General features: G+C 35.8%; 1 protein-coding gene across 8 annotated transcripts in view; it reads right to left on the bottom strand.

Annotated features, from left to right (window-relative positions):
- The window catches only part of UPRT (uracil phosphoribosyltransferase homolog), a 30,569-nt gene continuing 11,812 nt past the window's right edge, over positions 1 to 18,757 (bottom strand). For 3 of the 8 annotated variants that reach the window (XM_054544740.2, XM_054544739.2, XM_054544741.2), the window contains 7 exons: positions 12,844 to 12,916; positions 11,068 to 11,110; positions 8,172 to 8,241; positions 7,032 to 7,094; positions 4,691 to 4,852; positions 3,629 to 3,727; positions 1 to 1,196 (listed from right to left, as the gene is read on the bottom strand). In XM_054544740.2, coding sequence (XP_054400715.1) covers positions 1,090 to 1,196; positions 3,629 to 3,727; positions 4,691 to 4,852; positions 7,032 to 7,094; positions 8,172 to 8,241; positions 11,068 to 11,110; positions 12,844 to 12,887 — 588 coding nt within the window. In that variant the 5' untranslated portion in view covers positions 12,888 to 12,916 and the 3' untranslated portion in view covers positions 1 to 1,089. Of the gene's footprint in view, positions 1,197 to 3,578; positions 3,728 to 4,690; positions 4,853 to 7,031; positions 7,095 to 8,171; positions 8,242 to 11,067; positions 11,111 to 12,843; positions 12,917 to 18,757 lie in introns of all 8 variants that reach the window. The other 5 variants (XM_002831821.5, XM_054544742.2, XM_054544743.2 and 2 more) reach the window with 3 other exon arrangements.

The raw sequence follows: 18,757 nt of genomic DNA, 5'->3' as shown, positions 1-18,757 counted from the left end.
CACTGTTAAAATGTTTTAATATCAATGTAAAATGAGATCAGAGTTTTACAAGCAGATTTCAGAACACCAACATTGATTTCCAAAATGGTTTCTCTCCCTTTCAGAAGCCTAAAGAAGAACATATACAAATCTTAGGGGTTTTTATAAAAAGCATGGGTTTTTTTCTATTTTAATACATACACAGTTGACAAACATGCAAAATAACTAATTTCCAAATCAAAGGTCTCTAGCAGAAACATCCAAATTAAAAATGAAGCATTTAAATTTACTTACTGGCCATGAAATCCAGCAAGAAACCACCCTTTCCCCCACACTTCAGAAAAACCACCAATTCCTTCCTAGAGGATTGATGGCATTAACAGTACTTGGCTCTCCCTTGTCAGCATCCAGACATCCCCAGTTCAGTCTTGTAAATTAATGTTACAGTTCCAATTACTAAAAATGCCCCACCATCTTCTTCACTGCATTACAGCTTAGCAAGGCACCTACCAACAATGCAGTTTGGGAAATGAGCCATGAAGAACATAATGGCCTGAGAGTTAACCATACATCCTAGGTCTGCCAATTGAATGAGGACATTAATGGGAATGTAAAATTCCAGGAGACATTCTTTTATTTGCCTCTCCAAGTTACTAGCATGTCCAGTATCAGAAAGAAAACAGTAGAGGAATGTGGCAATAGCCACATATATGAAACCTTACTAGAGCTAAAACCAAACTAAACAAAATGCAAACTACAGTGGGACAAAGAACTGACTCTCATTTGAGTTTTATTTGTGGCTACAAGCAACCTCCAAACTAAGAGGCTCATAAATTAGAAATAATTTTAATGCACTGAGGGTTCAGTAATTTGCATTAGAATATTATTAAAATTTATGTTTTGTAAGAGTTGCATATACTTCATTGTTGAATTCGGTGCCAACAGTAAACAAATAACTACATGAGATACAACCTCAAATATACCCACTTCCAAAACTAAAAAGCATTTTAACACATTTTTCTCTGCCACCCTCAATTGAATCAGTAAAACAAATAGAAAATCAAAACATGATTGTAATATTACACAAGATAATTATTTTACTTAAATAACTTAGTCTGTTCCAAAGTATTTCTGTCCAAAATGTGTAGGTGCAACAGGATGAACTTCAGTAGTTAAAATTGTGATCTCTGGAAACTCCTGAATGATTGATTTGGCACCTTCAAAAAAAAAAAAGTTATTATGGTAGGATGTTTTGGTAACACCAGTTGTAATTCAGGAATTTTGTAGTTATTGCCACTAGGTCTAAAACTGACAGAAGACAGAGAGCAATGATCTTTGGATACCTCATCAGACTTGGTTAATCTCTTCCTTTTTATAAAGTCTGAAAAGCTTTGACAGTAGTCAGACTATGCCCCCTCCATCTCACTAATACAATCTTAGAATTATTATTTTATACTCAAGTTGAAAAATATAATTATTCAGTTATAGAAACTTTCCCCCTAAAGAGTATTTTTTATTTTGTTTTATTTTAAAGGTGACTGTAATAGAGTGAATACAGTCCTTTTTAAAATGAGGATCACAGGCCAGGCACAGTGGCTCAAGCCTGTAATCTCAGAGCTTTAGAAGGCTGAGGCAGGAGGATCACTCAAGGCCAGGAGTTTGAGACCAGCCAGGGCCACACGGCAACACCCTATCTCTATTAAAAAAAAAATTAAAGAGGATCACACATAAGATGATGGTTTCCCAACTGAAACACTGTGAAACAAGCGTAGTGTTTCACAGTGTACTTGTTTTTCACAGAAAAAGCTGGTGTGTCAGAGCACGCCAACTTTTTAGAAGTTAGGACTCTAGCTTATGGGGAGGGGAATAGGTAGGGAAAGGTAACAAGGACTAGGATATTCATTGTAGAGTGATTTGGCATAAGAAAAAATGTGGAAGTATGTAAATAACTCACAATAAGGAAATGGTTAAATAAATAACATATATTCAAAGGATGCAATATATAACTGTTAAATCATATTTTTGGAAAATATTGAATGGCATCAAAAAATGCACATGGTAAATGTAAAAATGTAAAAAATGTATAAATAACAGCATTAGAATCACATAAAATGTTATCACCAAGCTTAAGAGATGACCAATATAAATTATGACTATTACCCTGTCAAACTAAAAATCCATAGCAAAGTTGCCACAGAATAAAATTTTTCAGCTATAAATGTCAAAGAATAGTACACCATTCTCATGTATACTATTAGAACTAAAAAGAGTGCTTTTCTATTCCCAAAGGCAAAAATTTTAATAATTATTGGATTCTCTCAATATTTTCAAAGCCACCTGTGTTTTTTATATATAAATGATAACTAAGCAAATCACCTTTTGTTACCACCAACATCTTAACTACAAGTAATATTTGGTTATGAAACAGCAAAGTAATCAAACAGGCCATAACTCCTATCAATAACCTACTGAAACCAGCTCTCCCAACTAGATATACTGTAGCCTCTTCAGAACTGGCTAAGACTTAGAAATTTTGGAAATGAGAAAACACCTGACTAGAGAAGCCATATATTGCCCTTTTTAAAAATTATGAAGCAAATACAAATTAATTGTAGAACATTTGAAAAATACCAACTTAAAGCTTAAAAATAAAATGAAAAGCACTTAGAATCCCACCAGCCTAAAATAACCACTATTAATATTGTGTATGCATTTTGAAACCAAAATTGAAACAACATTGTGTGTCTGTCTAGCCTCTCATGCTAAGGAAAGATTTATTAGGTTCCATATTAAATCCAACTCTGATTTTTGTAATTACAATAGTCATAATTTGTACTGGTCATCTCCAAGCTTGGTGATAACAATTTACCCTATTCTAATGCTGTTATTTTTATACTGCTTTTTTACATTTACCATGTACATTTTTGGATGCCATTCAATATTTTCCAAAAACATGATTTAACAGTTACATAATAGTATATCCTTTGAATATAATATTATTTAACCATTTCCTTATTGTGAGTCATTTGTATACTTTCACATTTTTTCTTATATGAAATAACTCTACAATAAACATCCTAGAAGCTAAATTTCTACATGCACCAATACTTATTTTCTTAAAATATATTCCCAATTGTTCTATAATGTATGGCAAAAAACACTAGGATCTTAAGTCAGGTACACCTCCTTCAGGAAATGGAGAACACACAGTTCTCTCTGCCCTTTGAGCAGAAGTCTAACTTTAAAAACTTCTGCTCTTCACTTCACACTGCAAAGATTACTTCAGTAAGACTACAGGGCTAGCTAGAACCTTAGGTTTCTTGCTGTTTGTGAGCAGTTCTTAGGCTCAGGTGGCAAGCCAAGGGAAATAGGAACCTTTGAGTCATTTGCAGGCCAAACTAGGAAAACAATTGCAATTCTTTTAAATGGGGTTAGTTCATACTTCTCCATTTGCATTTGAACATTAGAATGGTATAAAATGTTATCACTAAGCTTACAGATGACAAACACAAGTTATAATTACCCAAATTAGATTCACATTTAATGTGAAAGCAGATAAACTTTTCCTCAGGTTTAGAAGCTAGAAAATGCATACTTACCCACCTCAGGACTATATGGAGCCCTAGTTACTGCCTCATGCTGAACTCACCATGAGGAGTGGAGAACAGACTGAGTAGGATGATAACACTGGGTTGAACTCCATGTTCTATAAGAACCTTTACAGCTTCAATTACAGTATTTCCAGTGCCTGAAATCAAAAGATAACCAAATGGATTAGCAACTTTAACATTCATTTTTAAATGTCTTTTTTTTTGGGGGGGGGGACAGGGACTCACTCTGTCACTCAGGCTGGAGTGCAGTGGCATGATCTCGGCCCACTGCAGCCTTGACCTCCCAGGCTCAAGCCATCCTCCCACCTCAACCTCCCAAGTAGCTGGGACTATAAGCACATGCCACTACACCCAGCTACTTTTTCTATTTATTGCAGAAATGGGTTCTCCATATGTTGCCCAGGCTGGTCATAAACTCCTGGGCTCAAGCGATCCTTCCACCTCGACCTCCCAAAGTGCTGGGATTACAGGTGTGAGCCGCAGCACCCGGCCATAAAATGTCTTTGAAGTAAGAGCAATATAGCAATCTAACATAAGAAATCACTTCATACGAAGGTACTTGTTCTTTATCCATGCTATCTTCAATAATGAACATGACACATACACTTTTCAGTTATCAAATACCAAGCCCTAAATTCATTTAGTATATGAGGTATCAAATTTAACATATTCCCTCTCACCTCCCTTAAAGACCATGCCAAGTATGGTCTGAGTAAGCTTAAGAAAGAGAACAGAATAGCAGGAAAAAATATTACCTCCAGAGAGAATAAATTATTGAGGAAAATCACTGCTGTACTCATTAGGCTAAAGAGGAGATATGTTTCAATAAGTTTTCTGTATTCCATATATTTTGCCTCATTAAATCCTTTGTTTCAATGTGTTCAAGACAGAAGTTTGTTGGGGCTAATAAGGTCTGACTACTGTATATTCTCTTATTATGCAATAAAAACTCTCCAGTGAACTGCCCAGGGCAGTTTTCCCAACTGAGAAAAAAACATTTAGAAACTATTTTTGCGTTTTATATAAGGGTACCTAGGAGGCAGGCACTAAGTTGAATTTAAACCCTAACCAAAGGTTACAAATAAATGGAAGCCACTCACTGAGAATTGGATACATGAGAAGGACTTTTCTCCGGTAAATGTCTGGGGGGAATTTGGCATAATATACTTTGGCTCTTTGTGTCTCCTCATCACTCTGAATCAGGATCTTTCCAATTCGTATGGATCGACAGCAGTCTCGTAAACCTTGTTCCATTGCCTCACCTTGAAGAAGAAAAAAGAAAGAAAAAAGATTAGGGGAAAGAGAGAGAAAGTCCAAGAATAGGCCAAAGTATAGTTTGTCACTGTTATTAATACAAAAAGGAAGGAAGATGAAAATAATTATTTTGAAGCTGACAGCTTTTATTTCTGATATGCTCATATTTCATACTTAGTGGAGGTTAATGAAACCAGGTTAACGGCTGGTTAATGAAACTAGAATACGCTAGTTTTATTGCTGGCTTACAAGTTTTAGAGCTGTCATGCTTCCATGATTATAGGAAATAAAGCATTTTGTTGAGCAGCTCCCTGAGCTTTTTTAATATCAGGAATATTTTTATCTCTATTATTTTAAAGAAGCCTTTAAACCACCTAAATTTGTGACTTTTGTCTGAGAAGATGCAAAAGATTTATGGAAGAATAAAGGCTGTAGATCAAAAAGTCTCCTTTTAGGTCAAGGTAGCATCAGGGGACATCACTTAGCTCAACAATGACTTCTCAACAGCAAAGATTTTGCTGCAAGTAGTGAAAAAGTTGTATATTGTTCCCCCTCTCCCAGGTAACAATAACTAGCACTACCACCATTGATTTCTGAACACAGAGCTATTTTTGAGTCTGAATTCCTTTAAAGAAGTGTTTGCCAAAAGGCAGTCATTCTCATGCCATCTTCAAGATTTTAGGCCATATCAGAATTCTACCTATACTGGCATTTACTTAACATTTTTCTTAAATTTATTGTTTTCACTTAAATTTATTTTAAGAGGAAACTATATCACTAGTGTAAACATAAAACAAGTTTCTTTCTAATATATATGAAAATCAACAAATGGCTATTAAGGTTATAAGCAATGCTGTACATCACCACAAGTCATCTAGTACATACTAAGGGTGCAAGGACCATGCTTGTGCCTTTAGAGAAGAAGCTGAACTGAAACAGAAGAAACTGCACCTTAAAAGTCCATTGTCTTTACCAGTTTTTAAAAGTTGAACATCATTGTCCTGAAATGTCCTGAAATGCTATCAGTGCTTAAGAGCTTCCTCCTAGAAAAAAGGAGCTTAAAGTTCCTAGTTTACTTGAGGCATTTAATTGTTCACAAACAGAACTTCGTAACCAGAAGAGAAAAGTGAATGTTTATATGTTAAAAATTAAACTATATGTATTCAGTGCAAACAAGTGGAGCTTCTACCACTTATGCAAAAAAATATAAATCTTATGCAAAACAATTAAGTTTGCTGAATGGAAAAAACCCCATGTAACAGGTAAAGGTTCTAATCACAGGCAAGTGATTTTGCTATACAAAGGTTGGTTTAGAAGGGTAATCAGTTGGACTCAAACACAAATACAACATTCATAAGACCAGCAGATGGAAATACCTAGAATTAATAACAGTCAAGCACTTTTGCCTATGTGGTCATGTAGTCATCATATATAAAGTTTAAAAGTATTAGGCTGGGTATGGTGGCTCATGCCCATAATCCCAGCACTTTTGGAGGCTGAGGCAGGAGCATCACTGGAGGCCAGGAGTTTTAGACCAGTCTGGGCAACATAGCAAGACTTCATCTCTACCAAAAAAAAAAAATTGTTTTTTAATTTGCTAGGTATAGTGGCACGTGCCTATAGTCCTAGCTGCTCAGGAGGCTTAGGTGGGAGGATTACTTGAACTCAGGAGTCTGAGGTTACAGTGAGCTATGATCACGCCACCATACTCCAGCCTGGACAATAGAGTGAGACCCTGTCTCTAAAAAAAAAAAAAATTAAAAATATCAAACAAGTCATTTAGCCCAAGAACAGAAATAAAAACAGAAGAAATATTTTCTCCAGTCAGGTATTCAAAGTTCTTCAAGACCAAATTTACACCATATTCCCTCAGTCTTCAAACTGCCCTGTTCTCCCCAAGATAGCATCACCACATCCTCCTATCCTCCCATCCTCCTCTGAATCTCTTTGAAAGCTGGCTTGCCCATGGGAGCACTTTATTAGGGAATATGCTCTGTAGTTAAAATTAGCCAAACCTAGCCTCACACAAGCCATGACTCCACAGCACCATGAGGCTAGATAACACAGGTGGTGAGATTTAACTAAAGGCAGGCTGCAATTATGACAGACAAGCCTGCCTCTCTTCTGGAAAACAGCAACAATTTCTATGCATACAAAGAGACAAAAATCACACACACGTGAACCTACCGCTTCTCATTATGCTGACCCCACAATTTCCCTTCTCAAACTTCACTCCTTCATACTTGTACCCTGTTAGGAAATAAAACCAAATAATTTATCTTTCATCACTGGAGTAACCTACGTATTTTATAAAGTGTCTATGGTTTAAGGTAGATGGGCACAAAGCAACCCTTGTTCAGACACTGTATAATGCCTGAGATTCCCTGTGGAAATAATGAGATGAGTCATGATTTTTCAGTTATTTCTTAATTCTTCATAAGAAACCTGTGGGGATAATTGGGAGAGGCAGACTTCATCGAATGGGAATAGGACTTATTATAACATGATATTCACATACACATTCCTCAAACTGAATTCAAAGGAGAATCACTGCACTCTGAGAATGCTATATACCCCATCAATTCAAACTGGGACCCCACTGTGAGCCACAGCAGAAAGCTTCCTCATTCCATTCTTCTTTATGAGCCTCCATTCTTCTTTATGAGCCTCCATTCTGCCTTAAAAGCAGAAGAAAGTGGCTGAAATAGTTATTAAGACATGCTCAACTCTTGGTCTCATCCTGAATTTGTGTCGATTATGATGCTACAAACTCAGTCCCCAAGTTTCATAAAGTCAACCCTTTGAATAGAACAGTTTTACATTATTTACTAAACCAAATCATAATTTCAAATCCCTGAAACAGGGATCTTTGGTTACTTTCTATTAAAGGATAGAACAAAGCACCTTCTCCAATTCTTATCATTTTTAGTTTTCTTTTTTACTTTCTATCCTTTTTTAACATGTAATTTCAGTGCCAAAACAGACTTGCCCATTTGTGCTCACCAGCAGCTTTCCCATAGAGATGAAGATAAGCTACCAGCAATTCTTAACTATGGTCTCAATGGGCCATCATCAGAGGCAACACCTGCATGCTGAAGAGTATTTGTTAACCTTTAACTTGAATTGACAAGCAAGCCATTAACAAAAAGTCATCTACACAGATTTCTTTCCTAAATGCCTGAGTTTTTTTTAAGATTTTAAAAGAATAGCTCCACCTAGCCTCTTCATTTCACATTTTTATTTTACTTAGACTGCTTTACTTACATCTTTCCCCATTCTAGCTCAGAATTTTTATGAGGAAAATTTGAGAATAACAGCCCTAGTTACCTGTTGGAGTGGTCACCATGCATTCTTTATATGGCAGCTGATTCAATCCCTCTTCCACAACAAGTCTGATCTAGAGAGTCAAAGGAAGAAGAAGTTGAGAACCTGCTGGGAATCTCCTGTTAGCTGTTAGCTTCAGGAGCTGAACAGTAGGCAGAGTCATGAACAAACTAGGCAAAGGTTTCACTTATGGAGGCAGTAAGGGGCCCCCTATCATGTGTTAGATACAGGGATAGATCCAAATGCCATACTACTTTCTGCTAGGTATCCAACCTCAGATAGGCACATGATTGCCACCAAAAGGCTCCAATATGCCTTCTGATTCTCATTCTGTTAGTCCAGACTATGAGGAACACAAAACTCCAGCAAGTGACAACAGTCATGGCAAGCACTCTTGGAAGTAATATACTTCTTATTATTCTGGAAATAGTGCTCACTGGGAATTTCTCTGCTTTATTCAGTACCTTGGAAATCATTAAGTCAGATTATTTTTAACAAAGGCCCACCATAATGTAAATAAAGCCTGAAACTTCTTCAGAGGAAATAAATGAGTGCATTGACTGAACCAATTTACTGAGCTTGAAGGAGGATCCAGTAAAATGCACTGGGGCTTCTCAGCTAAAGAAAAGGCTCATATCAATCGTAATGTGTGGTACAAAGGAAAGCGTCACTCAGAACTACTAGAAGAGCCTCCAAAAACAAGATATGGTAATTCCATGAACAACCAAAGCCAACTACAATAAAAGTAATGCTGAGTCTGCAATGCACATTTTATCCAATCAATATTACATTACTGATTGAGAATCTGCAACAGCAGGGAGAAGCACCAGGCCCTATGCTCTGTTATCACAACATATAATAACACCCTGCTGCCATTAAAACAATCAATTCTAAATAAGCCAGGATTTTGTCAGCCTGCAGCATCAGACAGAGGGCCCAGGCACCTCATGAATACTGCATATGTGTGCATACTCACCTCCAGCCACCATCTTCTGTGGAGATCTTTTTTTTATGAGCAAATTACAAGGGTAAAAGAGGATTCTCTTCTTTGAAGAGCCTAGATCTTTTCCTCCTAGTAACAGTCCTCTAATGAGTCTTACCTCCTATCCCCATCCCCTCCAACACTGGGACAGAAATTAGTGTGCCCAACTCTTACAGGAGAGCATAAAATCAGAAGAGTGACTAAAATATAAAGAACCCAAAGATCTGAGGGCCAAGGAAGCCAACCCTGACAAATTCAGGATAAAATTAATATATATATAATAATATATATTAATGACATGTGCTGCAGGAGATAGTGTACTAGAAATCCTCAAGAAGATAAACCTAAATAGCTCCAGTCTCTACCACAACCACAACAGACCCTTTCTCACCACGTATCAGGACCTTCAAAGCCACCTGCAGAGAACAGAGAGAGATCCAAATCATCATCCCCTCAGGCGAATTATGCCATAGGTCCTTACTATCTCACTGGGCGAAGATTATGCTTGCCCTTTCAGAGAAGCATCTTACAATAACCATGAACTTAACTCCTACTTTCTATAGAAAAAGAACATAAGAACAGCAAAAGAGGAACCATTTTCTACCAGTAAACACCAAAACAGCAGCCATTAAGATACAAGTTCTTCAAGCCTGTTCTTTTGGTTTGATAAAAGCATAAAAGACAGAACGACCTAACTATTGCTCCAGGAATGTCAACCACATTTATCTTGTTACTATCCAAGAGTTATTACTGCCACTGAAAACTCAAATAATTTTAAATAAAATTGGTCTCTGAACCAAGAATACTTACGACGAAAAGCAGAACAGGAGTTGTCTATGCTCTTTTGGAATAAATTCCTCAGGCAAAACCTAAACGAAAAGTTTCATGCCTTTTTTTCACATTCCTTTTAATCATCTACCTTAATCTAATTATAACTTTGGGGCTAAGAAGCCACGTTCATTCCTTTCTTTCCCAAACTAAATTGGTACTTAGTTTGCAAATCTAGTATTTAGATCATAAACACCATGAGATTAGGGACCATGCCTACATTCTTCACTATTGTATCTCATCTCTCTGGACACAGCCTGGCACAATGCCTGATTCACACAAGTTTAGTGAAATACATTCATGAAATATACACTAAACTTCATGAATATATACTAAATATAAATATACATTAAACTATATATAAATATAAATATACACTAAACTTTCCTGAATGTAATGTATTTTCTGCTGTGGATTAAAACTAATAGCCACAGCAGAAAACATGTAAACCTCACTTCAAGCACTGAGCATGCTTAGATATTAACACAAGAAGAAAACACAGTGCTTACCCTGAAGACAAACCAATTTGGACTGAGATCCTCTCAGATCACACTAGCTAAACAGAATTGGGCTTGGTCAATTCTTAATAGGAAGTGCCTGAGGAAAGCATAGACAGTCAAATGTACTATTTCACATGTGAAGGCTAGTACAGGAAAGAAGAGGCAAAATAAGCCTCCCCCCGCCGCCACTGTAAACTACAAGAAATATATATTTTTGTACATTTGTTGGATACCACAAGTGTAACTATGAGGTCTCCTTACATTTTTGGTTTTCTTTTAATGCACTTCACTGCCCTAAGAGGAGGCACTTAAGAATTGCTGAGACTCAAGTTACCAAGATCCATTTGAGAGGTAGTGGTATCTCAGAAATACAGGGAATTAGTTCATGGGCAATGCTTTGTGGTGAAAAGTATTGAAGTAGATCTTTAATGCAACAGTGAAACAACACTTCATTAGCCTAGCAAGATGATGGTTACTTAGTACAATCTCTTTCAGCCCCAGAATGCTCTAGAACAAAAATATCCCTTGGTCTACCATGGTTATATCACTAGGCAAAACAAGGAAATGAAAATGAAAAGTCCCCACCTACCAAACGATCCGCAGAAAACATGAAGTCACCTCTACTGGCTGTCCTAAAAAAAGATAATACAAGTTTTAGTCTAAATTAGAGCTTTAAGGCAAAATATTATTTAATACGTACAGTAACACTGATATTAAGACCTATAACATACTAAAAGCTTAAATGCTTACATGTACAGACTATTACTGAGGCAAGATACTTTTTACTAGGATACAGGCACCTAAATGAGATGACTTGATCAATAATGAAAATGCTTATTTGATACCAACATTAGAGACTGGAACTGAAAAGATCATGCAGTCCCCCAATGAGCTGCCCAAGTACATATTAGTCAACCGGGAGATGAACAAGTTACCCCTGGAGGGTGAGAGGAAGCCCAGAGCTAAAGTTGAGAGGAAACTTTGCAGTAAGAAAAGCAGTTTCTCCCCATTCTCCCCCTCAACTCACCTTATCTAAAACCCATATTACCAAGATAAGTAACCCATCTACTTTGTAATCCTTTTTGGAACTAGAATGGTACCAATAAATAAATCCTCTACTTTTGCTACTGCTTTCAAAAACATATAAACTAATTTCTGAGAACTCATTCTCAAATAATTGATAATTTGTTCCTTTTGACTGTTTTTTCAAATGAGTACTTCATTCCCTAGATCTTTCTGCCATTTTCCTGTCCATTTCCTCTGGTCAATATCCTAAGGTAACCAAGTAATAATAATCCAGGGCTACGTCTACCCACAAGCTGTTAACGAGCCAAAAAGGGAATGTTAAATAACTGATGTTATTTCTGTACATAAAAATGTAGTATTGTTCCTCATCCTTCTTCCATATAAGTTAAATGATCTGACTGAATGGATTGATTTACAGCTTATGTACTTAAAAATCCCCATCTGCCTATCTATGGACTACCTAAAGTATTCTCCAAAACAGCCTCGAAATGATATATGCAAACACATATTATCTCAGTATATCATTAATTTCCACTCTTTTGCCTCAAGTTGCATTTGATTTCTCTGAGATGGAAAAAGCAATGAAATAGCCCTGACACAAATGGCATTAGGTTTCTTAGAGTAACCACAGTTCTATCATACTACAGCTATTAGCTCTCTAAAATATAAACCACAATTGAGCAACAGCAAGAATATAGGTCTGTGTTGTTTATTTACAAAAAATCCTTAAACTCAGAAAACTCTATCCACACATACCTACACACACACAGAGCCCCTTTAAAACAGGCTCAATTTCATGTACTGTGGTTTTCAAATAAGACTATACAATTACACCAGCACCTTTCATTTATATAATTAATCTTCACTACCGTGAACTACAAAAAATACTGAAACCTACTGCTCTGTTTGCTACGTCTATACAAACTTACCTAGGCAGCCAGAACATAGCTTTTCAACAAGAAAGAAGTCTGGATTTGACTTAAAGACATATGTGGTGTTATATATTATAGGAGACACCTGAAATGTCAGTTTTAATTTCTGAACAGTTAGATATCACTTTATTACAGAGAAACAGTATATTGGGTTAAGTGATCAGAGTCACCCAAATCTGTTATTTTACTTTGGAATCAAACATTTTACCACCTTTCACACCCTCCCCCACAAAAAAATCAGCCTCAGCTGATAACTTTTGCATAATAAGCACCTACTTTCTCTATATTCCAAAAAAGGTACACACTATGAGAACCCAATATGAGCTGTTATCTCTTGACAGCTATTTGACCTCCAATAAAATCATTTACCACTCCAAGTAACTCTACTGCAAGCTGTAATTACTTACCTGGTTCCAGCTGTATAGACAGGCTTCAGATCCATACTATTCATTTTAAATCCATTTAGAAATTAAAGTATATCTAGAATACAATAAGTTGACCTCGTTTATTTTTTTTTTTAAATTCCACAATGGCCTTCAATATCATATTTAAATCTTTAACATTGTTAAGACTAGAGCTTCATAAAGCAGGTATTTACTTGTTGTATCAATGAAGCTGCATGTATTCTCTGAGGCTCTATTTTAGACACAACACTAGGCTGAATTATTTGTTAATAGGGATGTTTTAATATGAACCAGACTCCAGATCTTCTTCATTCCACACACTTCATTTTAAATCATAACCGTAATCTCTCCTACTGGAAAAAAAGCTTTGAAAGACACATTAATTATCTTCTATTTGATAATAGTTCCAAATAAAGTCTAATGTAAAATTATCACAATGTAAAAAACACACAGACACACATCCCTGGAATATTTTTAAATATATCTAAATAACCAAATATCAAATATTTAAACAGATAATGATATCCAGGCACTTGTAATCCAAAGTATAGATATCTAATTAATGTTAAGCTGAGCATATTTTAAATTGTACAAACCCCAAGCAGGTTTAGTGATGCAGATTTAACGATATCTGAGAACCCACTTTTCTTGACACCTCCTCACATAAACAAATGTGTCACACACCTGTAGCAATAAGACAAACGCCAAAGGCAGTCATTTTAAAAAGTGATCTTCACACTGAAACAACAAAAGAATGGGATTCATACTGGAAGCCAAATCCTCATTTTTTAATTTACTTTTTTTCAACTTTTATTTTACATTCGGGGGTACATGTGCAGGTTTTTTACCTGGGTGTATTGCATGATGCTGAGGTTTGGGGTACAAATGATCCTATCACCCAGGTACTTAGTATAGTACACAACAGTTTCCCAACTCTTGTCCCCCTCCATCCTTCCCCCATTTAGTAGTCCCCAGTGTCTACTGTTGCCATCTTCATGTCCATGAGTACCCAGTGTTTAGCTCCCATTTATAAGTGAGAACATGCAGTATTTGATTTTCTGTTCCTGCATTAATTCACTTAGGATAATGGCCTCCAGCTGCATCCATGTTACTGCAAAGGACATGATTTCATTCTTTTCTATGGCTACATAGGATTCCATCATATATATTTACCACACTTTCTTTATCCAATCCACTGTTGATGGGCACCTACATGGATTCCATGTCGTTGCTATTGTAAATACTGTTGTGATGAACATACAAGTGCGTGTGGTTTTTTGGTAGAACAATTTGTTTTCATTTGAATATATACCCAGTAATGGAATTCTTGGGTCGAATGGTTTCTAATAATTTGAGAAATCTTGAAACAGCTTTCCACACTGGCTGAACTAATTTACATTCTCACCAACAGTGTATAAGCATCTCCTTTTCTACACAGCCTTGCCAAGATCTGTTGTTTTTTGACTTTTTAATAATCACCATTCTAATGGGTGTGAGATGGTATTTCATTGTGGTTTTGATTTGCATTTACCTGATGATTAGTGATGATAAGCATTTTTTCATGTTTGTTGGCTGCTTGTATGTCTTCTTTTGAAAAGTGTCTGTTTATGTCTTTTGCACCTTTTTAAGGGGGTTGTTTTTTGCTTGTTCAATGTGTTTAAGTTCCTTACAGATTTCTGGATATTACACCTTTGTCAGATTCAGAGTTTGTGAATATTTTCTCCCATTCTGTAGGTTGCCTGTTTACTCTGTTGATAGCTTCTTTTGCTGTGCAGAAGCTCTTCAGTTTAATTAGGTCTCACTTGTCAATTTTTGTTTTTGCTGCAATTGCTTTTGAGGACTTTGTCATAAATTCCCAAGGCCAATGGTAAGAAGGGTAATTACTAGGTTTTCTTCTATGATTCTTGTAGTTTGAGGTCTTACATGTAAATATTTAATCCATCTTAAGTTTTCTACCTGGTGAAAAGTGGGGGTCCAGTTTCACTCTTCTGCATATGGATAGCCAGCTATCCCCAAACCATTTATTGAATAGGTAATCCTTTCCCTATTCTTTATTTTTGTTGGCTTTGTCGAAGATTAAATAGCTGTAAGTCTGTGGCTTTATTTCTGGGTTCTCTATTCTGTTCTATCAGTCTGTGTGTCTGTTTTTTCACCAGTACCATGCTGTTTTGGTTACTGTGGCCTTGTAGTATAGTTTGAAGTCAGGTAATGTGATGCCTCCAGCTTTGTTCTTTTTGCTTAGGATTGCTTTGGCTATTCTGGCTCTTTTGGGGCTCCATGTGAATTTCAGAATAGTTTTTTTTTTCCAATTCTGAGAAAAATAATGTTGGTAGTTTAAGAGGAATAGCATTGGATCTATAGATTGCTTTGGGCAGTGTGTCCATTTTACCAAAATTGATTCTTCCAATCCATGCGCATGAAATGTTTTTCTACTGTGTCACCTATGATTTCTTTTAGCTGTGTTTTGTAGATCTCTTTGTAGAGATATTTTGCCCCCTTGGTTAGATGTATTCCCAGGTATTTTTTTGCAGCTATTATAAATGGAACTTTTTTTTCATTTATTTACGTTATAGATATGGGGTCTCACTATATTGCCCAGGCTGGTCTTGAACTCTTCAGCTCAAGTGATCCTCCTGCTTTGGCCTCCCAGTGTGCTTGGATTACTGGCATGAGCCACCGTGCCCAGCCCTGTAAATATGATTGTGTTCTTGATTTGGCTCTCAGCTTGAATATCATTGGTGTATATAAATGCTACTGATTTTGGTACATTGATTTTGTATTCTGAAATATTACTGAAGTCATTTATCAGTTCCAGGAGCCTTTTGGTGGAATCTACAGGGTTTTCTATGTATAGAATCATATTTTCCATGAAGAGAGATAGTTTGATGACTTCTTTTCCTATTTGGTTGCCTTTTATTTATTTATCTTGCCTGATAGCTCTTGCTAGCACTTCCAGTACTGTGTTGAATAGGAGTGGTGAGAGTGAGTATCCTTGTCTTGTTCCAGTTTTCAAGGGAAATGCTTCCAGTTTTTGCCCATTCAGTACAGTGTTGGCTGTGGGTGTGTTATAGATATATGGCTGTTATTATTTTCAGGTATTTTCCTTTGATAACTAGGAAATGATTTTTTGAGGGGTTTTATGATAAATGGATGGTATACTTTATCAAAAGCTTTTTCTGCAGCTGTTGAGATGATCATATATTTTAAAATTCTTTTTATGTGTTGAATCACATTTAGTGATTTGCATATGTTGAATTATCCTTGCATCCCAGTAATGGCACCTACTTGATCATGTCGAATTAACTTTTTGATGTGCTGTTGAATTTGTTTCACTAGTATTTTGTTGAGGACTTTTGCATCTATGTTCATCATAAGTGGCGTGAAGTTTTCTTTTTTCATTGTTTCTTTGCCAGGTTTTGTTATCATGGTGATGCTGGATTCATTGGATTCATAGAATAAGTTAGGGAGGAGCCCTTCCTCCTTGATTTTTTGGAATAGTTTCAGTAGAATTGGTATAAGCTCTTCTTGTATGTCTGGTAAAATTCAACTGTGACTCTATCTGGTCCAGGTCTTCTTTAGGTTGGTAGGTTTTTCACTACTTATTCAATTTTGGAACTTAATGTTGGTCTGTTCAGGGTTTCAATTTCTTCCTAATTCAATTTTAGGAGAATGTTTGTTTCCAGGAATGTATCCATTTCCTCTAGATCTTCTAGTTTTTGCATCTAGAGTTGTTCATAATAGTCTCTGAGGACCTTTTGTATTTACATGGGATTATTTGTAATGTCACCTTTGCCTTTTCAGATTGTGCTTATTTGGATCTTCTCTCTTTTTTTCCTTTGTTAATCTAGCTAATGGTCTATCAATTTTGTTTATCCTTTCAAAGAAGTAACTTTTGACATTGTTGATCCTCTGTATGAATTTTTGTGTTTCAATTTCATTCGCTTCCACTCCGACTTTAATTATGTATTTTCTTCTGCTAGCTTTGGGGTTAGTTTTTTCTTGTTTTTCTAGTTCCTCTAGGTGTGACATTAGATTGTTAATGAGATCTTTTTAACTTTTTGAGGTGTTTAGCACTATAAACTCCTCTTAATGCTGCTTTTGCTGCATCCCAGAGATTTTGGTATGTTGTGTCTCTGTTTTATTTCAAAGAATTTTTTGCAAATCCTCAATTTAATGTGGACTTGTTAAACCTGACTGTTTCCTAAATATTAAGTGAGACTGTCTATAAAGCACTTTAACATTTCCTGGGGCTGTAGCAATTGTATATATTTAAAAATATCTATATCTCATAGTAGACCCAAACCAACATGAAACCTTTTAAGAGTCTCACTGATCTTTCTTTCAATAAACTAATATTTACTTATCCACAAGATATAGAAATATGAAAAAGATGAATATTTTTATAATATTAAAATGTTAAGATGGGGAGCTTCTCCCATCTTCTCACTAGGCCTCACTACTACTAGTACTATTACTATTACTACAACTTCTAAATGGAGGGATTCTCCCCTGGGATAATGACAACTTCAATTCTCACAGCAGATATTGACATTTTATCACTCATTCTGTTTCTTCTCTCTATTCAGAATACACTTTAACAACCCTCATCTTTTTTTTACAAAAATCAATTTAACAACTACATATACATACGTATGTGTGTGTGTGTGACATATATATATATATCCTAAATCACAAAGACTTAAGTATATAACTCTTCTTAAAAAAGGTCCATAAATTACAGGAGGTACCTAATGCTATACACATATTACTACCTTCTTTTCCAGAGGCCACCATTTATTAAAAGCTTCCTTGGTGCCCAGTAATAACCACTTTTGGTATATTATCTCATCTAATCCTCATACAATTTAAGAAGTAGATTTTATTATCACTACCACTTTAGCAATGAGAACAGTGAGGCTTCCAAAAGTAAAGTCAGATTCTTCACAGCTTGGAGCTCTCCAATTCCAAGTCTCTGAGAAAAGCAATGACTTATATTTTGCCCTAATAAGGGAATGCTTACTACTAAAAGGTAGCCAATTTTTTAGATGTCCTTTTATGATACTTCTCTCCCTGTGAATCAGATTGATATGTATATACAATGCAAACAACAAAACAATGAAAGAGTTTGGGAGGCAAATAAAACATCATTAAAATATTCCTTCTGAAGAGGGAAAAGTTTTTATAACATGGCTTGTAAAATATGTACTAAGGTTACCACATACAAGAATACACCCTTTCCAACAATGACTAAAGCAAAATCTTGTGACTTATCACCCAAAAACAACTTAATTTAAATAAAATGTTAGTAGCACTGAATTACTTGTCATTTCAAAAATTTAAATATACCACTCTCTCTGGGAGGATTATATACAAAGTTTGCTTGTAGCATATGGGGTGAGGGGCAGGTTGGGTGTTGTAGTTGGGCATAGGTTTGTCAGATTAAGTAAATCAAAATCAGGACCCACCCCCCCCCACCCAAGTAAATTTGTATTTCAGAAATCCCATGAAATATTTAGGACATACTTAACATAAAAAATTATTCATTGTTTATTTGAATTCAGATTTAACTGAGCATCCTGTACTTTGCCAGGCAATCTAAGTTGAGGAGGAAGAATTAAATGGACTCAAATTCAGCTCTAATGTGCTTTTTTTGGTTTTGAGCAACAAGTTAAAGGAAAGTACAACAAAAAAGCTTTTCTGGCAGGTTTTAACCAAAGTGATGCTTCATTTAAAGTTAATGTTTAGTGAAAACATGAGCTTTACATCCATAACTACTTTATTATTATGTGATCACTAAAATATAGTCCCAAAGCTTGTCATAGTATACAGATGATTTATGAATGGTTTTCCTTCTCCTTTCTTTACTTTCACAAAAACAAACCCCCAATGAAGAATTTGGAGCAAACTTAACCAAAAG

Source organism: Pongo abelii, chromosome X, assembly GCF_028885655.2.
Source record: "Pongo abelii isolate AG06213 chromosome X, NHGRI_mPonAbe1-v2.0_pri, whole genome shotgun sequence".
NCBI classification, from domain to species: Eukaryota; Metazoa; Chordata; class Mammalia; order Primates; family Hominidae; genus Pongo; species Pongo abelii.
This window is presented reverse-complemented; position numbering and strand designations above follow the sequence as displayed.